Source organism: Lepidochelys olivacea (genome assembly GCF_965140295.1).
Source record: "Lepidochelys olivacea isolate rLepOli2 genome assembly, chromosome: 5".
Lineage (NCBI taxonomy): Eukaryota > Metazoa > Chordata > Testudines > Cheloniidae > Lepidochelys > Lepidochelys olivacea.
The window spans coordinates 122,406,078-122,425,022 of NC_140415.1; the positions used below are offsets into that span (position 1 = coordinate 122,406,078).

Sequence of the window (18,945 nt, forward strand, 5' to 3'; positions counted from 1 at the left end):
TGTGGTACCTTTCTGTGACTTGATTAGCAGGCAAATACTTGACATGCAAGTTACCAACATTAGGCTTCAGGTTTGGCACCCCTTTGAGATGACATGGGGCAGCCCACACCTCAGAGCCGCATAGCGGGTTGTCAGCGCACTAAGGTGGCTGTTACTGCCTTGGTTCACCTTAATATTTTAGTTCACAACTTGGCCTTTGGATCCGTAAGGGATGGAGGCTCCAGCCTTGTCTCCACCAAGGAGATTTGCCTGGAAGTAACTGCAGTGGTGCAAACGCAATGTGTTGCACCAGTATTGTTCATCCCGGTATGTTACTGGTGTGAATTTTCCTAGCATAAACGGGGCCTTAAATTCACTCCTTTAATGAACGCTTAAATTCTGGAGTGCAAGCTGGTGCACATCTCTTTTTAAGCGGCAGCCGAGAGTCAGGTGAGCTTCCTCACCCTGATCGTTTGGGGGGGGAGGGGGTTCTGCCCAACAGTAGCCTCAGGCCAGGTGACCATATGCTTGTCTGAAGCAGTGCAGGTGAATCCATCCACCTGTGTTTGTGTAGGGCGGGGATGAGTACTAGCAGCTAAAAATGCTGTGTGTGTGATGTGGGAATAGATAGATGCTCATAGTAACTGGCCTTATTCAAAGCTTGTCTTGGAGTAAAAGATTCTGACCCCGAAGCAGTGGAGAGCAGCAGACTGAATTGGCTCTCTGTCTGAAGGCTGTATCTTTGGTATAATCTCTCAAATAAAAAGGGACTCCTTGAGCCTAAAACCCCGTAGGTCAGACATGAGAAAAGCACCGAGGTGCTCCACCATTCCAGTATCTGGAGAAGGATTGGGCAGTAAAATCCAGAAGACCATGAATCTGAGAGCATCTCTTCGGGGTGTTCTGCCTTTCTGTCCGAGAGCGCTCCCTCCTCTGTTTAATGTTCACAGGACTGGCAGGAAAAACTGTACTTCCGTTCGCTTTTGCAAGTATATAGGCATGAAATAAGCAGCATCTCTGCCTCCAATCTTATGGCAATAGTTAAGTTTAAACTGCTGGTGCTGCTAATGCCCATTCCCCAGACCCTTCAATAGGTTAAATTGAATGCCTGCTAGCTTGCCCACTGGCCTCATTGTCTTAATCTTTGGCTGTGACTTCTTCATCTCTTAGCAGGCTAATTCACTGGCTTGAAAAAGTAATCATATGTATGTGGCCTCCAATAGTTGGGTAAGAGGATGCAAGCGTGGCTGAACTCTGGTGCCATTCTGGGCTAGGTTCCTAGCTCTTTCTGCTGCCCCTCTAACGTCCATCTATGCACAGAAGCTACATTTACTCTTTGCCTCCCCCAGCCCCAGCAAAATCCACTTGCCAGGTATGAAGGGCTATACTCTGCTCTGTATAATTTGAGATCGGGGTCCTAATTCTCTCTGCTGTAAGTAGACACCACTCCATTGAGTTAGTGGGCTTATGCCAGGACTGAATGTAGCCTGGACTGTCTGCTCCGTATCAACCAGGCAAGCCTATAACCCTGATGCCTATTTAGTGGAGGGATAGGACAATTTACTGAGTCAGCCAGAGGGGTTGGATTATGTACCTGTTTAGGATCTTTCAGGCAGCACTTCCTAAACCTTTTGAAAGCTCCAACCCTGCCATGTTGGCTGGACAGTACTGAGGAAACTTGCACTGCTACTGTTTTGTGCCCCACACACTCAGAGATGCTGCCTTAAAAGGTAAAGACAGACCTAGTTCTGCTTTTGGAAGCTGGCAGAACTCTGTTCGTTGCCTTTATTTCCCCAAAGCGCTCTTCTCCTTTCCTCTCTTTGGCAGAGTTGGATAAGGACCCATGCTGCTGACAGATAAAGCTTCTAGTGAATTCATTTAATGTGAAAGTTTCTGGAGAGTCAGTCAGTGATAGCTCGTATGCAGAGGGCACTGGGGTACCACGCCCACTGAAGTATGCAAAGTCACTTGTGTGACTAAATATGAATTGTGAATACCTCTGTGCTTGTGATTTGTATTTACTAGCAGCCTCAGGGTGCTCTCTACCTCTGGCACGCGTACAGACGGTGCCATCAAATCTAATAAAAGGTAAGCCACAGGGATTTTGAGTGGGGTCTGGAGTGTAGACTCTATGTGGGGCAGTTAGAATGCACTGCAGCCTGTAGCTTGAGTGGTGAATCCAGCGCCTCAGACTCCACTCAAAATCCCTGCAGCTTTCTTCCTGTCAAACCTTGACTGTGCAGTCTGCAGGGGAGGAGAAACTGGAGGAGAAATGGACAAGAAGCTGCAGGAGGCTCTGGGGAAGCCGGGAAGAAAGGCCAGATAGGCAGGAGAAGAGCCACCCTACTGACCTGGTAAATCCCTCAGTCTGGCTCTGGGGAGCCCTAGGGGCTTGGGTGGCGACGAAGCCTCAGGGGCTTGGGGCTAATGGCAAACGAGGAGGAAGGTAGTAAGCCCCAGGGTCTGTGGAGAAGGGAGAAATTAGGGTGAAGAGAGGAGGGAGACCTTGGGCTGGGGCCGAGCATGGTGGAAGTTTGGGGGAAGAGGACCTAGAGGAATGGGACTAAGGGGGGAGTTACCCCCAGTGCTTTCCCAAATCATTTCTTTTACACCCACTTGCCCTGGTGCTTTCCCAAATCATTTCTTTTACACCCACTGGTCAAAGTGCAATTAGGGTGCCTTCTATGTCTAAGTTTCTGCTGCAGGAGAAGTAGTGCTCAGTAGAAGGATGGCTAGCCTTATCTACATTTCAGACTCGTGAACCTGCAATAATTTCTTCTTTCTCTCCACTTCCCTATTTGGGGTTGGCGACTTCTGTAGCCATCTCCCCAAACTCATGACTGTACGCCTGGCTGTTGTGCAAATTGGTCTCTGTACAGGCTGCTGATATCTGGTCCATATACTGTGTCTTTGGCCTCCCCCTTTGTAGTCTTCCATCCATGATCATAGCAAGGACCATCCTACCAATATAACTGTCAGGTCTCTGCAGGACTTGTCTGTACAAATGCAACCATGTCCATACAAATGCAACATGTCTTCACCTGGGGGCACCCCTCATTAAGCCCCTCACAACTTCATTTCATTTCCTTATCACGGAGCATCTAACCATTTGACCATCTCAAGGTCTCTTTTCTTGTGACTGGCCAAGTTTCTGTTCCGTACGTTAGGATGGGACAAATTACAGTTTTATGCACTCTGCCTTTTAACTCTGTTGGCATCTTTTTATCACAGAGAATTGGGGTCTCCTCCCTCTATTTGCACCTGAAGCAGCTTTGGTATGATGCCATGCATCAGTCAAGAGGGTACCATTGTCTGCAATTATTGATGTTAGGTATGGGAATTCTTTCGCTCTCCTAAGCTCTCTGCCTATAATATCCTTTATGGTAGGTGGTCCTCCCTTCCAGGTATCAAAGCCTTGGTCTTATTAACGTCCACTCCATATCCTGCTTGCTGAAAATTGTGATGCTGCTTGTCAAAGTTGGCTTGCAGGATCTCTGTCTTCTACACATATGACTGTCATCAGCAAACAGCATATTCCAAGGTGTCTCCCTTCATATATTCTCACTTACCACATCTGTGACAACTGCTAACAAAAAGGGCTCCATGCTAACCCCTCATGCTGGCCAGTGTTTACTGGAAACTCGCTCTGTTGTAGCCCCATTTGGTTTTGACTATGCTAGCTGCTCCATTGCACATATCCTGGGTACACAATTCTCCTGGTACACAATCGTATGCCCTCTCCATGTCTATAAAGACCATACCCAGATGCTGTCTCTCTTCTCTCAACTTCTCCATAAGAATTCTTAGAGGTTTCTGACTGCAAGAAGCTGGGACTGGATGACTGGGGATGGATCACTTGATGATTGCCCTGTTCTGTTCATTCACTCTGAAGCATTTGGCACTGGGCACTGTTGACAGGCAGGGCACTGGGCTAGATGGACCATTGGTCTGACCCACTATGGACATTCTTATGATCTTATAATATATATAGCATAAATTGTACTTCTTCCTGGCATAAATCCTTACTGACTGTTTCAAACTTCAACCATTCCATGCAAATACTTTTCAGTAATCATCTCCCATACTTTCACAGCTTAAGTGGGTGATAAAGGAAATAATGTACTGTAGGCTAATTATGTTTAAAAATGGGCACCACAAAGCTTTTATGTCATTCATCCAGCATTTTCTCTTTCTTAAGAATCATTGAACAGACTTGCTGCCTTCCCTTCCCAGTGACTTCAGTGCATCCACCCATACTTCATGTGGCCCTAAGAGCCTCCACAACCTCTTCCTTCCGCATGCAATCTGTCAAGCCTGGTTTTGGCTTACGTGTTCTTAGTTCCTTCCTTGGATTCTTCTCGTTCATCACTCTTTCAAAATTATCACTCCAGGCTTTGTTGATTGATTTTCACCATTTATTTGTCATATACCATGTTCATTTCTAATGGAAGCAAACTCATTCACATCCCTCATTATTTTCTCTTGCCTTAGTGAGTTTGTAGATGGTCTTTTATCCTCCTAGTTGGTTATGTAGCGCATTGCAGGACAGTTTTTTAGCTGTTGCAACACATTTTGGCTGTTTTTTTGCCTCCGTACGCATCTTATCCTTGCTCAAGCCACTGGCCTGCCACTTGTTCTTCTCAACCGAGGCTATAACTTGAAGAGTCCACCACCAAGTCTCCCTTCTTATCCTTTTCAGCCCCGGTTTAATCATTCTTAGGGCTTCATATGCCATTTCCAGCTACGTTAACTTGTGAATCCACAGGTGCTGTTCAATAATGTAACCACGTAGCTTGTCAGAATGGAGCCTAGATAGCCATGGTTGAAAGTCTTCATGAGCCTCTCACTTTGTGCTGCTTTACTTAGCATCTTCTCTGTCGGTTTGGAGTAGCTTAAAACAAACCTAGGGAGGTGGTAGAATCTCCTTCCTTAGAGGTTTTTAAGGTCAGGCTTGACAAAGCCCTGGCTGGGATGATTTAACTGGGAATTGGTCCTGCTTTGAGCAGGGGGTTGGACTAGATGACCTTTTGGGGTCCCTTCCAACCCTGATATTCTATGAAACTTAGCTTTGCAAGTATCTTGAGCTATGTTGGAACAGGATTGCAGAATTGGTTCCCTACAGTCTCCAATGTCTGTCCTGTTGTCATAGTTCCTTCGTTCTGACCTGCATGGGGAAAAATAATCTTACTCTCTGCAGCTTCTACAGTCTTGGCAGTCCAGTACAAATTTTGCGTTGTATGCTGCTGCCTCCATGACTCTGAAACTGGGCCTTTGGGCGCCAACGGTCCCTGTCTCTCTGGCTTCCTGCAGTGAATCCATCTAAATCAGACTCCGGCAGAAGGCTGGTTCCTACCTGTTCAGGGTGCAGTGCTCTCAGTAAGTATTTGCAGTGACATCAGACAGACTTTTTTTTTCAAAACAAGGTAACAATTAATTGATCACCTGGCCTACAGAACCTGAAAGTCCTTAGATTAGCAGAGAGCAGCTGATCCGTGCTGCTGTAGAAACTATCATGGCACGCTCGCTCGCGCTCTCTCTCTCTCTCTCTCTCTCTCTGCCCCTCAGCTCTTACCACATCACCTGCCTCCTCTTGTCTTTGTTGTCTGAACACAGCCATATTGCATTCACATGTTCAGCTCCCTCTGCAGTGAGGTGTATGTTTCTGGTCATTGGGATGGGTTGCCAAGGTCTCGGTAGGGTCTTCCATTCAAATGTGTTAGTTCCATCCCAGAGAGCCAGAGTGGGCATGTCTCAAATACCTAACCTGATCTCCCATGTCCTAGGGGGTAAAATGAGTTCTTTCCTCCACAGTGAATAGCGATGCCAAGGTCCTAGGTACAGAGCAATACATAGCACATAAAATTGTCTCAGAAAATTCCTAGATTTGTCACAAATGCATACTTAAAAACGCCAAAATCTCAGTTTAAGGTGCAGACACCCAGTCACAACTCTCCTTGCCACTCTGTGCATGTACAGTTGTGAGGCACCCCCAAGTGAAGGCCTGGTCCATGTTCTAGTACAAAACGGCATGCAAGTTTGTAGTGCTTTCATTTGTCTGCCAGCTTCATCCCCAACACACTTGCAGGCTCCAAATGAGGCACTTTCTAAAACTTCATGACTTTACTTCCAGTGGAATTATTGCTGTTTAACTGGCTTAGCAGGTTGCGGGTAGGGTAGGTACAGTATAGTCTCCATCCTTAAAACTGAGCTGTCTGCTCCAGACTCTCCTTGGGGTCTCTCGCTTCTTGGGTCTGTTGGTTTCTGCCGCTTCTCTGTTGAATTCTCTCCCCCCCCCATACCCCACGCTTACTGGCTTTCCTTGTCATCCCCTGATCACTTGTACTGTCCACCTCACACCTGAAGAGAAGCTTTAGGGTGAGATTCTCTGGCCTAACTCTGTTCCCATTGAAATGAACAGTAAAGTTCCCATTGACTTCAGTATGGAATTAATTTTTTTGTTTTAAATTCCACCCCAAGGAGTAGAAATTCTAGTACACCTTCACTTAGCTATGCCTGCTGGGGCACATCTCATGCAGCAGCAGAAGAAACCCATAACTGATGTTACCGCAGGTGGGGAAGAAAAGCTCCTCATCTTCTGTGCTCTAAGGGTTAACGGGATTACTCCTTTTTTGTGTATCTTGTTGAATTACCTCTCTGTCCAATAAATACTTTACAGGAGTCCCCATTGTATTGATTTTTGCTTGCAAAGATAAGGCTAGACAGATGCTGAACTCCACCCAGAAATTGATCCATCACTTTACAGCCCTAGGGACATCTTAGGGCTTCCCACACTCTAAAGTGCAAGTATTAGAATGGATGAGATCCAGAAACCACTGTGTCTTAACAGAAATGAGTTACACATTGTATTGGCAGTGTCAGAACTCTTAGCTATGGTTCCAGAGAAGCAATTCCTAGTTTCGAGGCATTTTTCAAAATGCTGACAACAGTTCATAGAGGGACAGTCAAATATTTAGTGGCTTTCTGGTGTTATGCTATATCTCAGTAGATGAAACTTCGAAACCTCTTATTTCCATGACTGATCTGTCTTCCACAGAAATAATCTCAGCTGCTCTAGTCAGAACTATATTTTAAATAAATATGTATCTCTGAACCAAAAATCTGCTCTCCAAATGATCACTTTTGTATAAAGGATTAAGTGAGGAGAACAGTAGAAACTATTGTGATTCTTGTTTTGAAAAGCCCTTCTTTCCTCCATTCTTCCAGGTAAAAAGGAGTGGGACTCCTTGCCCTTGGCCTCAGCTTCAGCACTCTGCCCCCACAACCAGGCTGCTAGTAAATCCTGTCAGTGCTATACAACTTCCACACCCAATCCCTTCTTCGGCCATTCCTGCTGCTGACACCCTGCTCCCCATCCTAGTTAGCTCACTCTCCCCTGATGGTTGCGTCACACCAGATTCCATCCTCTATGCTGTAGTTAAGCTCACTTGTGTAGATGACTCTTCCAACCTCAATTCTTGTCTTGGCTCAAGATTTCTCTTTTGCACTATATTCTAACTCCTCATTTCCTGACCCAGCCTCAATAGATCCTGTCACCTTGTGCATCCTGATCTCTTCCCATAAGCAGCTTTGCCCCTTTTTCCGGATGCCCCATATTTCTGGAATATCTCTGGATCCTGTGTCTTGTCTATTCAAATCTAAGGAAAACTGGAAGAAACAAGTCAATAGTGAGCTCTGCTCCTCTCTCTTATTGGACTCTGCTCTTACAAACTAACGAGATGTGGGCATACATTAATGTCTTGTGCTCTTGTTAGAACCTTTCTACCTCTAAACAATCCCTCCTTTGCTTTCCTACATCTAATATAGGGCATGATCCTGCAAACAAGTTATAATTTTTATTCATTGAGTTAATCGTTGGCATTGCCTACCTTAAAACAATGATAGGGTTTTGGCTTGTTAAATGGCAAAGCAGCCCTTTTAACTGTTGATCAAAGAAGCCTAGCTAGACACTTCTAGATTGCAATAGGACTTCATTAAAAGTCCATCTCTATTTTGTGGCCCTTAAATTCCCCAATAGCCCTATTGCATTTGAAGCTTGCTTTGGATTTTAAGGTTCACATATACTCTTTACAAGCGGTAGAAAGATTGGGGTTTCTTCAAATTTATTGTGAAATTTTGCCTTATCCACATTCCATATATGAGTAGAAATGATCTTTCTACAGAATCACTGTTTCTCTCTACCCACATACATAGTTGTCTTTACAAATTATGTATAGAAATGTCAATTATCTAAACACTGAAGGCTGTGCAGATCATAAATCAGCTGACTTGGGGTGGAGGTTGCATGATTTTTAGGAGGTTGGCTTTAGTGTCAGACAGCTGTTGCATAACAAACAAACATTGGGATGATTTAATTGGGGGTTGGTCCTGCTTTGAGCAGGGGGTTGGACTAGATGACCTCCTGAGGTCCCTTCCAGCCCTGATAGTCTATGATTCTATGAAACTCTTAAAGATTGGAAGTGATGATGTAAAATATTATGGAATATATGTATGTAGTGGTTGTTTTTTTGGTTTTTTAAGTAAAGGCATTATTTAGAATTTGTCTTCCTGACTGGGTCTTAAGTTTTTTAGTCCTGGAAACATCTTGCTGTTAAACATTGTGGAAAAACTTATGTCTTTAAATATTCCACTGCTATCTAGTGGTTGGAAGGAATTTTTCAGGCTCTCTCCACTACGTCTGTTTGTGGCTGCATCTGGGTGGTGGGGGTGGTGTGGTTTTTTCTTTTTGTTTAAGACTACAGCAAGGCTACTGGAGTTGGAAAATATTCCTGTTTCTCTGGTGAGTGTTAGGGCTCCCTTTCTATAAAAAAGGTAAAGTCTCTAGTAAAGATGAAAATAACCTATGTACCAGGTCAGCATTGTTATCCCATTTTACATATGAGTGAAGGGTCACAGAGATCTGCCCAAAGTGACACAGGATGGGGGGGTCTCTGGTGGAGCAGGGAACTGAACTCAGATCTCCCAAGTCCTAGGCTAAATACCAAACCGCTGGACCATCCTCCCTCTCATTATGGTCGACGTTTTTGTGTGTGTGCGCATGTCTTGTACATGGCAAAGCATGTGGTTAGTTTGATAGGCAGATGCTGTAAGCTTTAGCTGTGTGGGAGTGGAGGGTTTATATATGAAGAGGCTGGTGGGCATGAGGGGGTGTCTCATCAGACAGTGGCAGATTGTATTGAAACATCACTGACAGGCATTGAGGAAGTGAGCCACTGTGCCAGGAGAAGAGGGCCATGCTATGCATGTGGGCGTTGTTCTGGGCTGTAATATAGAGTCTCCAGATGGCAGAGAGATTGAAAGGAGAGGACTTGATTTGTTTACATTGGGGCTGGAGCAAGGAGAAGGCTGCATCAGCAAAAGTGGTGAGGAAGAGTAAAGAGCCCATAGGAAGAGATCAATCCTCCTTTGCTTGCCCCTCCCCCAACACATACATCCTTCAAAGACAAGGCAAGGTCCCCGCCCCAACCCTGTTTCCCTGGCTGGAGCGCTGGCGGGCAGGCTGAGAACTTGTTGCTTTTCCAGTTCTTAAAAGCAGGATTCCCAATGAACTATTCACTAGCAGCACGTGAGGGCAAATCATGTAATTATGGTCATCAAGACCTAGAGTAAATAAATGTAGAATCTGGCCACTTGTAACCTGAAGTGAGTTGTAACTGGCTTAGCGAGCCAGCATTTTCAGTGCCACATCCTTGAGTTGTGAAGGATTTACTGATGCCGTAATTGTTCTGGTGAGCAGTTCCATGCTGGGGAAAAAAAGTGTCATACTTGTCTTCATCAGCACTGTGTGACATGTAGTTCCACAGTGGTTGGCCTACTTCCAAACCCTACACACGAACCATAAAAGGCTAATAATGCCTGAATTGGCATATGGGCTGCATATGGAGAAAAGGGTTGGTTAAATTCACACTAAAAAATAGAAAAGCTAGCAATAATCCCGTGACCATCAGGCTACTTTCTCGCATGTGTGTAAAGGAGGGCTTCCATGGCTTATTCCTGGAAGCATCTCTTCTGTCATGGCTCCTCTCCAATTAAGGCAATGGTGAAATCTTAATGAATCTGTGTGTCACTTAGGCCTGGTCTATACTAGAAAATTAGGTTGGCTTACCTTTGTTGCTTAGGGGTGTGAAAAATCCACATCCCTGAGAGATGTAGCTATGCCACCCTAACCCCCGGTGTAGACAGCGCTAGGTGGATGGAAGAATTCTTCTGTTGATGTAGCTACCACTTCTTGGGGAGATGGAATAACTGTGGACGGAAGAACCCCTCCCATCAGTGTAGGTAGCAGGGGTGTAGCCATGGGTGGGCCACAAGCCACCCACTGAGCATCCAGGGCCACCCCGGCTCTGCTCTGGCCCCAGCGCTTGTACTGCTCTGCCTGCACGGCCCTGAAGATAGGGAGTGGGGTAGGGCGTGGGGGCTTGCCAAAACACTGGCCGGAGGAACCTGGCAAGTGACCAAGCTTGCAATTTATTAACATCTCGTGAGTTAGCTATCGAGACTCAGTAGGATGTCCTAAAAAGGCCAACCAATATGACCTAAGACTACTTGGCGAACTGAATTTACTGAGCCCTGCCTAATTCTTTTCTAAAGCACGTTTAGGGAATATAATCCTAGATGACAAAATATATATTTGGGATTTGGAACTTTTATTTACTCTTTCCTTGTCTTTCACCATCCCATCCTGTCAGGAGGAGCAGGACAACCATGTTCTTCCACTGACGGTAATGTTTTCTTCCTGTGGAGGTCCCAGTAATAATCCCCTTCCTCCATGGCAAGAGGAGCACCAAATTCTCTGGCGACCACGATGTGCAGATCTGGGGCAGCAATTGGGGTGGCGTATCCTCTGTTTGCTCTGCACAGAAGCCCCTTGGGGTGCAAGGCACTGGCAGTTCTTGTGGCTTAAGGTGGCAGTCGGGGCTATAAATACTTGGGGATGGGTTTTTAAAATCTAGGATGGTTCTTGGCAGATTGGAGCTGCTGGAAACTGCCTTGGGTTCAAGACTCCAGTATCCCAGCAGGACATTAGAATCCAGAATGTTACCAATAGTCAAGCAAATAAAAACGTAACTGTCTGATTTTTTTTTTAAAAGAAAAAGCTTGCACTGAAATTCATTTCCATTGGCAATAGATGAGAAGCACTGCTGTTCTGCTGAGGTCTTCTAGGACTAATTTACTATCACTTGTTACTTACCCTCTGATCAGTGTATTTCCTTCACCAGTGGTTATGAGTGAGAAACCACAGCCCCCACCACAATGGTTCTGTCAGGAACTTGATGCATACACAGAGAGGCTTACACACGTCTCTTGATTGCTGGGATTCACGTGGGCCCTGTAGTCTGTCTTGTCAACACAGACCTCGTTAATCTCCAGGAAATAATGGTGGGGCAGTGATTGGGATAGCATAGGGAGCAGTTCTGCAGCACAGAAACAAACTCTTTCCTTTGTTGTGGCCCCCCACACCTCCATGGCTTTTTATTTTTTTTTGTGAGAAGGTGAGACAGTCTAGTCAGAAGCAATGCAAACAATTAGGGGAGGGGGTGCTTGGCATCTCTCTCGCTAGTGCTCCTCTTTCCTCACAGTAGTGCTATTCCTGGATCTCCCTTGCTCATGTGTGCACCTGGCTAGTAGGGGGTGAGGTGGTATAAGGGGTCCTTTCAGTTTCTGTTCACAGCTGGCCAGCATAGGTCTTGCTCCTTCCATGTTCAGTCCTGTCATGCCTTATCCAAGTTGGGAGAGGTATTTCCTCAGTGACTGACCCCTTCTAGTGCCTGTGGGGGCAGCACCCACGGTTCCAGCAGGAATCATGCTGTGTGCACAAAGCACCCCAGAAAACTAGGTCTTGACAGAAATTCTCTATCCATGATGACTGGCCTCCTTTTCTCGCAAGCCTGAGCTATCAAGATGTCTAACTCCTAAGTGTTCGTTAGAATAGCAATATGGAAAACACTAATTTGCATTCCTATAGCTCTTCCTTCCCGAGGATCTCAAAGCATTCAAACTCTCATCACTCCCTGTGAAGTTGGTAACTTGTGTCTTCACTGACCTTCTGTGCTTCAGTTTCCCCATTTGTAAAGTGACTTGCCCAAAGCTGGTGTAGGGCAGGGGATGTAAGCCAGCACCCTGACTCTTCTCCGTGCTCTGCATCTTAGCACTGTGGTAGTGGAGAAGTGCCATTCATTCTGTAAACGGAACTGGGTGTGGTGTCCTGCTTGTCTTACTGATACATATTTCTGAGTCGCATCTCAGTTTTCATCTGCCTTCTCCTTACTCTTGCATCACCCCTAATAAAGCTGACTCGACTGACGTAGTTAGTATGAAATTGAGGGTTAACCTAAAAGATCTCAGGTGGGTCAGTTACAGGCAGTGGAACAGGAATAAATACACAGTGACTTTCAGGTCCCAAATTTAATTTGTAGGTTCTTACATGGAGACGGGCTATGTGGTGGTAACACATTGAGTAGCTGCCACTTTTCTTTATTGAGCCTATTCCTAAGAAAACAAACAACGTGTAAACACACAAGGCTGACGTTGCAGTTTAAAAATGCAAACTCTTAAAATGCTTCATTTACAGCAGGGGTGGGCAAACGTTTTGGGCCGAGGGCCGCATCTGGGTGGGGAAATTGTATGCAGGGCTAGTGTGGGAGGGGGTGCGGTGTGCAGGAATGGGCTCGGGGCAAGAGATTGGGGCAGAGGAGGGTTGCACACTGTATGAGGGGGCTCAGGAAAGGGGGTTGGAATGCAGGAGGGGTGCGGACTGCGGGAGGGAGCTCAGGGCAGGGGGTTGGGGGGCGATGGGGCTCAGGGCACTGAGTTGGGGTGTGTGGGAGTACAGGGTGCAGCAGGGGGCTCGGGGCAGGGAGTTGGGGGGGGGCGGGGTGCAGGAGGCATTTGGCCTCTGGCCCTGCGTCGCTTACCTAAAGTGGCTCCAGGGTGGCAGTCTTCCAAGCAAAATGGAAGACTCCAGTGACTCAGATATTTAAAGCAAAATGCTTTATTCTGTTCCAATGAAAGAAAATGCCACAGAGCTTTGCACTGAGGGGAGGGGGAAATGTCTGCCCTCCCTGAAAGACATTTAGCATAGACAGGATTCACATCTTAACAATAAAAGACGTCCTTCTGCAAAGGAAGAGCCGGAGTCCTTGGAGTGGTGGTTTATATGTTGGTGTCGAACGTTCCTATGGAATTCAGAGCACTCTGTTTTGTGTATGTCTTAATTCTTCTGCTAACTTATAAAAAGCGAATTCATTAAGATTTTCTGCTTCAAAACCATCTGATGGAAGGGTAGAGCAAACTATATGTTGTATGTACGTTTGTATAGACTCTGGGGGAGTGGTAACTGTTACTAGCTACATAGAAATGTAACCAGCCCTTCAAAGAATAGAAGTATCCAGAGCAGGGGTCTCAAACTCAATTTACCTTAGGGCCAGCACCAGCCCCCAAATCCTCCCAGTGGGCCAATAATGTCACTGAAGATGGTGTTCAGAAAAGAAAACATTTATATTTTTTATTTCGAATTTCTTAAACAATAAAACTGTCATACAACTTTATACAGTTCTTCGCCTGCCAGAGAGTTTTTAGTGTTTGCCAGACACCTGGCAACGCTTCAGTTCTGTCAGTTTGGCCTCAGTGACTGAGCAGTTGAAGCCTTCTGGATTGCAGCAAGGTGGGCATCAGATAGTTATGTTTGGTATTTTGACTTGTTTATATTCATTGTGGGGGCGGGAGGGGAGAGAGTGACGCTGCCTGGCGACTAATGATGGTATCTCTATCCCTCTCCCCCAGCCAAAGGGAGCTGCGGGGGGCGGCGCCAGCAGCAGACAGAGGTGGCCGCATGCGACTCTCCTCCGCGGTCCGCAGTGGGGAGGTTCTCGGGCTGAAGGTGGCCCGTGGGCCGGGACTTTGAGACCCCTGATCCAGAGTATTGATCTCTGGGATTTTCAGCGCAGGACTGCTGCGGGAAGCAGAGTAGCTACTTGTTATTCCTTGGAATCTTTGTAACTCATTTAGCCCACTCCAGGTGAGGTGGGGCTGCCTCCCTGCAGCAGCTGTCAACTTCCGCTGGCACTGTGGGAACCTCTGGGGCAAAAAGGTGGCAGGATACATGGGCTCCAAAACTTAGTTTTAAAGGCTGGACACTCTCTTGCCTCCTGACCCCTTATTTTGCAGGAAAAGAGACCCCAGTGGCTCAGTTACCTGTTGACCTCTACCAGTAATGTAGCGGTTCTGGTTGATGGCAGCTCCCCAGCTGGAGGCAGCATGTGGATGCTGAACTGTCAGATGCTAGTGGGTGGGTTTTTGTTGGAGGCTAGTGAACTGTCCCATGAGCTGACTCAGGATTTAAATGCCAGTCTCTGAAGTTAAAAGGTGACAAGTGCATAAGCCCCCGTTGAGTTTGTGATTTGACATTTTGCAGTGACCCAATATGCTACAGCAAGGTGTGCATTCATGGTCTAGTCATCAACTTATCCTGAGGCCTAAGGTCAAGTGCAAGAAATGAACACACTGTTTGACCCTAGGGAGGAGCTGCTGCAATTTAAATAAGCTGCATCCTGGCCCCAACAACTGGGATGAAGGGACATGGGACGATTCTCTAGTCAAGAGGGTGCTCACCAAGTAGAAATAAGGAGCAAACGAGCTCTCTGAACACTACTTGCCAAAACAGGGATTTAGGGTGTGTTCTGGAAAAGGTGTGGTTTAAGAAGGGGCTTCAAGAAAGAAAAGGGAGTGTGCTTAGTAGACCAGGGAGGGGGTTCTAGGTAGATGGGGCCACTTGGAAGAAGGGCATAAAAGAAGCTATCAGTCATGCAACTTGGCTATTTCACAGTTAAAACTTTGCTGAACTGTACTAGTCAGAAATAGTTAAAGTGTGTGTGTGTTTGTCTTCCTCCAGGATCTCAGTCTGCCCAATGGCACTCCTGTAGATACCTCCAGCCCAGCCTCCTCCTCCTCACTGCTCAACAGACTGCAGCTGGATGATGACTTGGATGCGGAAACTAGAGACCTCTTTGTCACTGTCGATGATCCCAAAAAACATATCTGTACAATGGAGACCTACATCACGTACAGGGTTACAACAAAGGTACCAGGCATCTTTTGAATGTTACCCTGAAAAAGGAAAGCACTTGCTATCTTTTGGGTTTTTATTCCTTTTTTGGGGGGAAGGGGAGGTCTTAAGCTCCAGCGTAGAAGTAGCAGCTTAATTTGTCCCTTTTTGTCAGTTAATGTGCCAAGGATGTGCTTTCAATAGACTCACTGCAGTGTGTTCGTTGAAACTATGCAAAACTGTTAACATCATCCTAGATTTGATCTCTAGTGGCTTTTTAAAAAATTGGTTAATAATTGGTGTTCTTTCAAGAAACCATTGATTAACGCTGCTACACTGACTTCGTTAGTTTTTAAAAGCGTATCAGATTACCTCTTGTATAAACAGATTGAGGTGTATAGAATCATGTTTCAAATATAGCTCAATTTTCCTCTCTGTAGCAGAGGAGAAATATTCCCTCACTGCTGTCTTCATAATCTCTCACTTCCAGCACTCTGCCTCCTGCTATATTGCTTGTGCACTTGGCTGACAATTAAATGTCTCCAAATGCTCTCTCCTCTGCATGCTTCTTAAAATTCACTCTCTCCCTTTCTGTAGCGTCCTAAATATTCCACTTGCCTTTGCTTTTCCACCTCGGGTCTTTGTGATGTACTAGAGAGGTAATGGATGGTATTACATGAACTACTCATAACAAGTGTTGCCCAGGAATGCTCCTGACTGCCAGTGAAGTATATACTATGGAGTTCTCTCTCTGTGTATAGCACATTCATTAATCAGATGTCTATACACTAATGGGAGAAGTGATCATTGCATGCACAGTCCAAACTTCCTCTCTGTCCATAATTGTTCTCCATAGAGCCAACTCCTAAGGTGAATATTGTCCATAGGTAAACTAGTACTTACCTGCTTTTCACTCATGTGCCTTAATCAGTTACTGAACACTTTTGCCCAAAGTAACTTTTTTTTACATTGGAGCCATTTCTAATAATTTTTTGGAAAAGATAACAGGATTGATATTCCTGTCTGTCCTCCATTTAAGACTCCAACATACTTTCTGGGTTTGTTCTGTTTTTTATCTTCCCCTTATCCTGGTCTTCACACTTGTTACACAAACTTGGGACTCTCATGCTGTGGGCTGCAAAGTGAAACCTGCACCTTGAAAGGAAAGCCTGCCAGTGCTGGGTCCAGTAATTCATTTGGCCTCTTGAAACTAGTGAGAAGAAAAATACACAGTTGGACTAAAAGAAAATGGGGATAGAACCTTCTATAGGATGGAGAAGGCAGACTGCTACGGGTGGGACAACAACTGGAATCTTCCCAGTTGTGTAACTCCCAAGAGTCAGCTGATCTCTGTCCCAAGTTATGGATAGGATGTGTCCTGTGTGGCATGAAGATGCCTAAACCAATACAGAACTATGGCTAGAGAAACGAAGGGAGCCATGCCTTCATGAGGAGGAGGTGGCCAACTGATCTGAAGAGGAGTTTTTGTATCTTTTTTTTTTTTTTTCTCCCCTCCTTCTCTTTTGGGGAACTTAATTTTTCAGCAGCATCTTTGGCAGTGCCTTTGGTACTTCAGTGGTGGCACCAAGAGGCAGGTGTATGCTACTGGACATCCTGGGGCTGTATGTGTAGAGGGGAAAAGCGTGGCCCTGCATTGAGGGCCATGTCTGATTTGCACACAGACCACCTCAGAGCCAAAAAGCTAATGCCGACTCTAGAAGGTATAGAAAGAGGCTCCTTCACTTGCCAATCAAAAGTATTGGCAGATGATAGCACAAGGTACCCTGCACCCGTGATCTGTCTGCCAGTGACCAAAGACTACTCTGAGGACGAATCAATCAGTCTGATTTAAGTGGTCTAATCCTTCTGTTAGAGAGGATAAATTTTTGGAATTAGTCTTAATATTTTCAGCTAAGGAGTCTTGTGATTATTCCCTGAATAATAATCTGATGGTATGGTTGAAAGTTGTGTACATGTATGGGCAGAGCAAGATTTGCATGGAATAAACCAATCCCTTGAGGTGTTTTTTCAGGGTCCATAAAACAGCCACTAGGCTTGTTGCTGTTGATCTTACTTTGAAGGCTCTCTGATACTGCCATGATGGGCAGTTGTATAAAACTCGAAGAGCAACAGAACTACCATCAGAGGAATTTCAAATATGGATGAGAAACTTGGCTTACCTGGCTGAATGGCTAATGGAAATGCTACATACTACAAAAACATCAATCCTATATAGTCTCAGTACTTCAGAAGCACTCAAAGCTTTAAGTATGTAGTTGCAAGAAGAAGGGTATTTACCTTCCCTTTACTGATCATGGGGAGAAATGAAGCACAGAGTGAGTGAGAGCTCCAAAGCCATGTAGGAAGCTTGTGGGAACAGAACCCAGATTTGATTCAGTCATGTGTTTTATTCCACATGGCCTTGTCTGCAATCACCTTCTTCTGCTCTCCAGTTAGTAAGTATATCTTTCTCTTATGTAGTGTATGCCTCACAAAGGACTCGTAAAACCATTCTTGCAGCACCAGATTGAACCCTTTCTGCCTGGCTTTTTATCTTGAAATATTTAAGGCCTTGTCTACTGGGAGGACTAACTGGAGAACTGCTGAAACCTGAGGAGATGGAAACTGAAAGCTAAACTAAGAGGAATGGATATCTTAGATTGGTCTAATAATAATAATAATAATCAATAATACTTTCTGCTAAAACTCCTTCTTAAAATTCCAGTGCCTAATGGAATGTAGAGACAAAATGCCTCTGAAGAGTCAAAATCCTCATGACTTCAGTTAGGGTGAAAGGTTATAATGCACATTTTTTGGGGTGGGAGAAAATGAGTCTCAGACCTCTAGCAAATCCAGGCTTGACCTTCTTTCTGAGGCTTTAAAAAACAAAAAGCAGCAAGCCTATCCCTTCTCTCAAGGTCGTCGGCAACCTTTCAGGTCTTTAAAGGCACTATAAAGAAATAATGACAATGACATCAGATTTATAGACCCTCTGTGGACCACCTTTCTGATACATGTGTCCAAGAACAATCAGTACTGCTCATATTGCAAAATGTATTTGGGATACTAAAAATGCTCTTAGTCCAGTGGTTTGAAAAACTGAACCAGAAAGCTAGTTCTTATTATAGGAATTTCACTTGAGTGGTGAAGCTGATACGCTGGAGGCTAGAGAATTTGGCAAATAGAATTGTTCTAAACAAATCAAGCTGGCGTCCATGTGACTGTTACTAATTTAGAATGTGCTGGAGGAGGAGTGTTTACCCTACTGATCTATCTTTTTAATAACTTGCTGGTTAGATGCCAAGGTGGCATAGATTAATGAACAAACGTGTTTTTACTCCTTAGTTCTAGAAACGCTAATACGTTTCTCTCCTCTAGCCTGACCAACTTATTGAGGTTGCTTAAGACTGACACCTACATGAATAACTATCTGCCAAGGCTTAAAATGTTCCCAGTGGTCTACTAGATAGCATGTGTGAACTGGAAAGTAAGCTGCGTCTCACTGTGTCCTGGATAATATCAGCATAGTGATAGAATCACAGAAGATTAGGGTTGGAAGAGACCTCAGGAGGTCATCTAGTCCAACCCCCGGCTCAAAGCAGGACCAACCCCAACTAAATCATCCCAGCCAGGGCTTGGTCAAGTTGGCAGTGCTGGCTCTAGGCACCAGCTAAGCAAGCCAGTGCCTGGGGCAGCATTTCGGCTGTTCTTGGGGTGGCACTCGGGCAGCAGCCCCTCTCTGTTGTTTTCCACGGCAGCAATTCGGCGACGACTCTTCTGACTCGGGTCTCGCCGCCAGCAGCAGTTCTGTGGCAGCTCACTCCGATGTTCCTGTTCTCTCCGGCGGCAGAGTCTTCAGCAGGTGTGGTGTTTTTTTTTGTTTTTTTTTTTGCTGCTTGGAGCAG

General features: G+C 45.4%; 1 protein-coding gene across 1 annotated transcript in view; it reads left to right on the forward strand.

The window, feature by feature from the left end:
- The window catches only part of SNX30 (sorting nexin family member 30), a 61,415-nt gene that overhangs the window by 1,586 nt on the left and 40,884 nt on the right, over window positions 1-18,945 (forward strand). Inside the window, exon 2 of the mRNA XM_084628761.1 lies at window positions 14,888-15,076. Coding sequence (XP_084484887.1) covers window positions 14,888-15,076 — 189 coding nt within the window. The remainder of the gene's footprint in view (window positions 1-14,887; window positions 15,077-18,945) is intronic.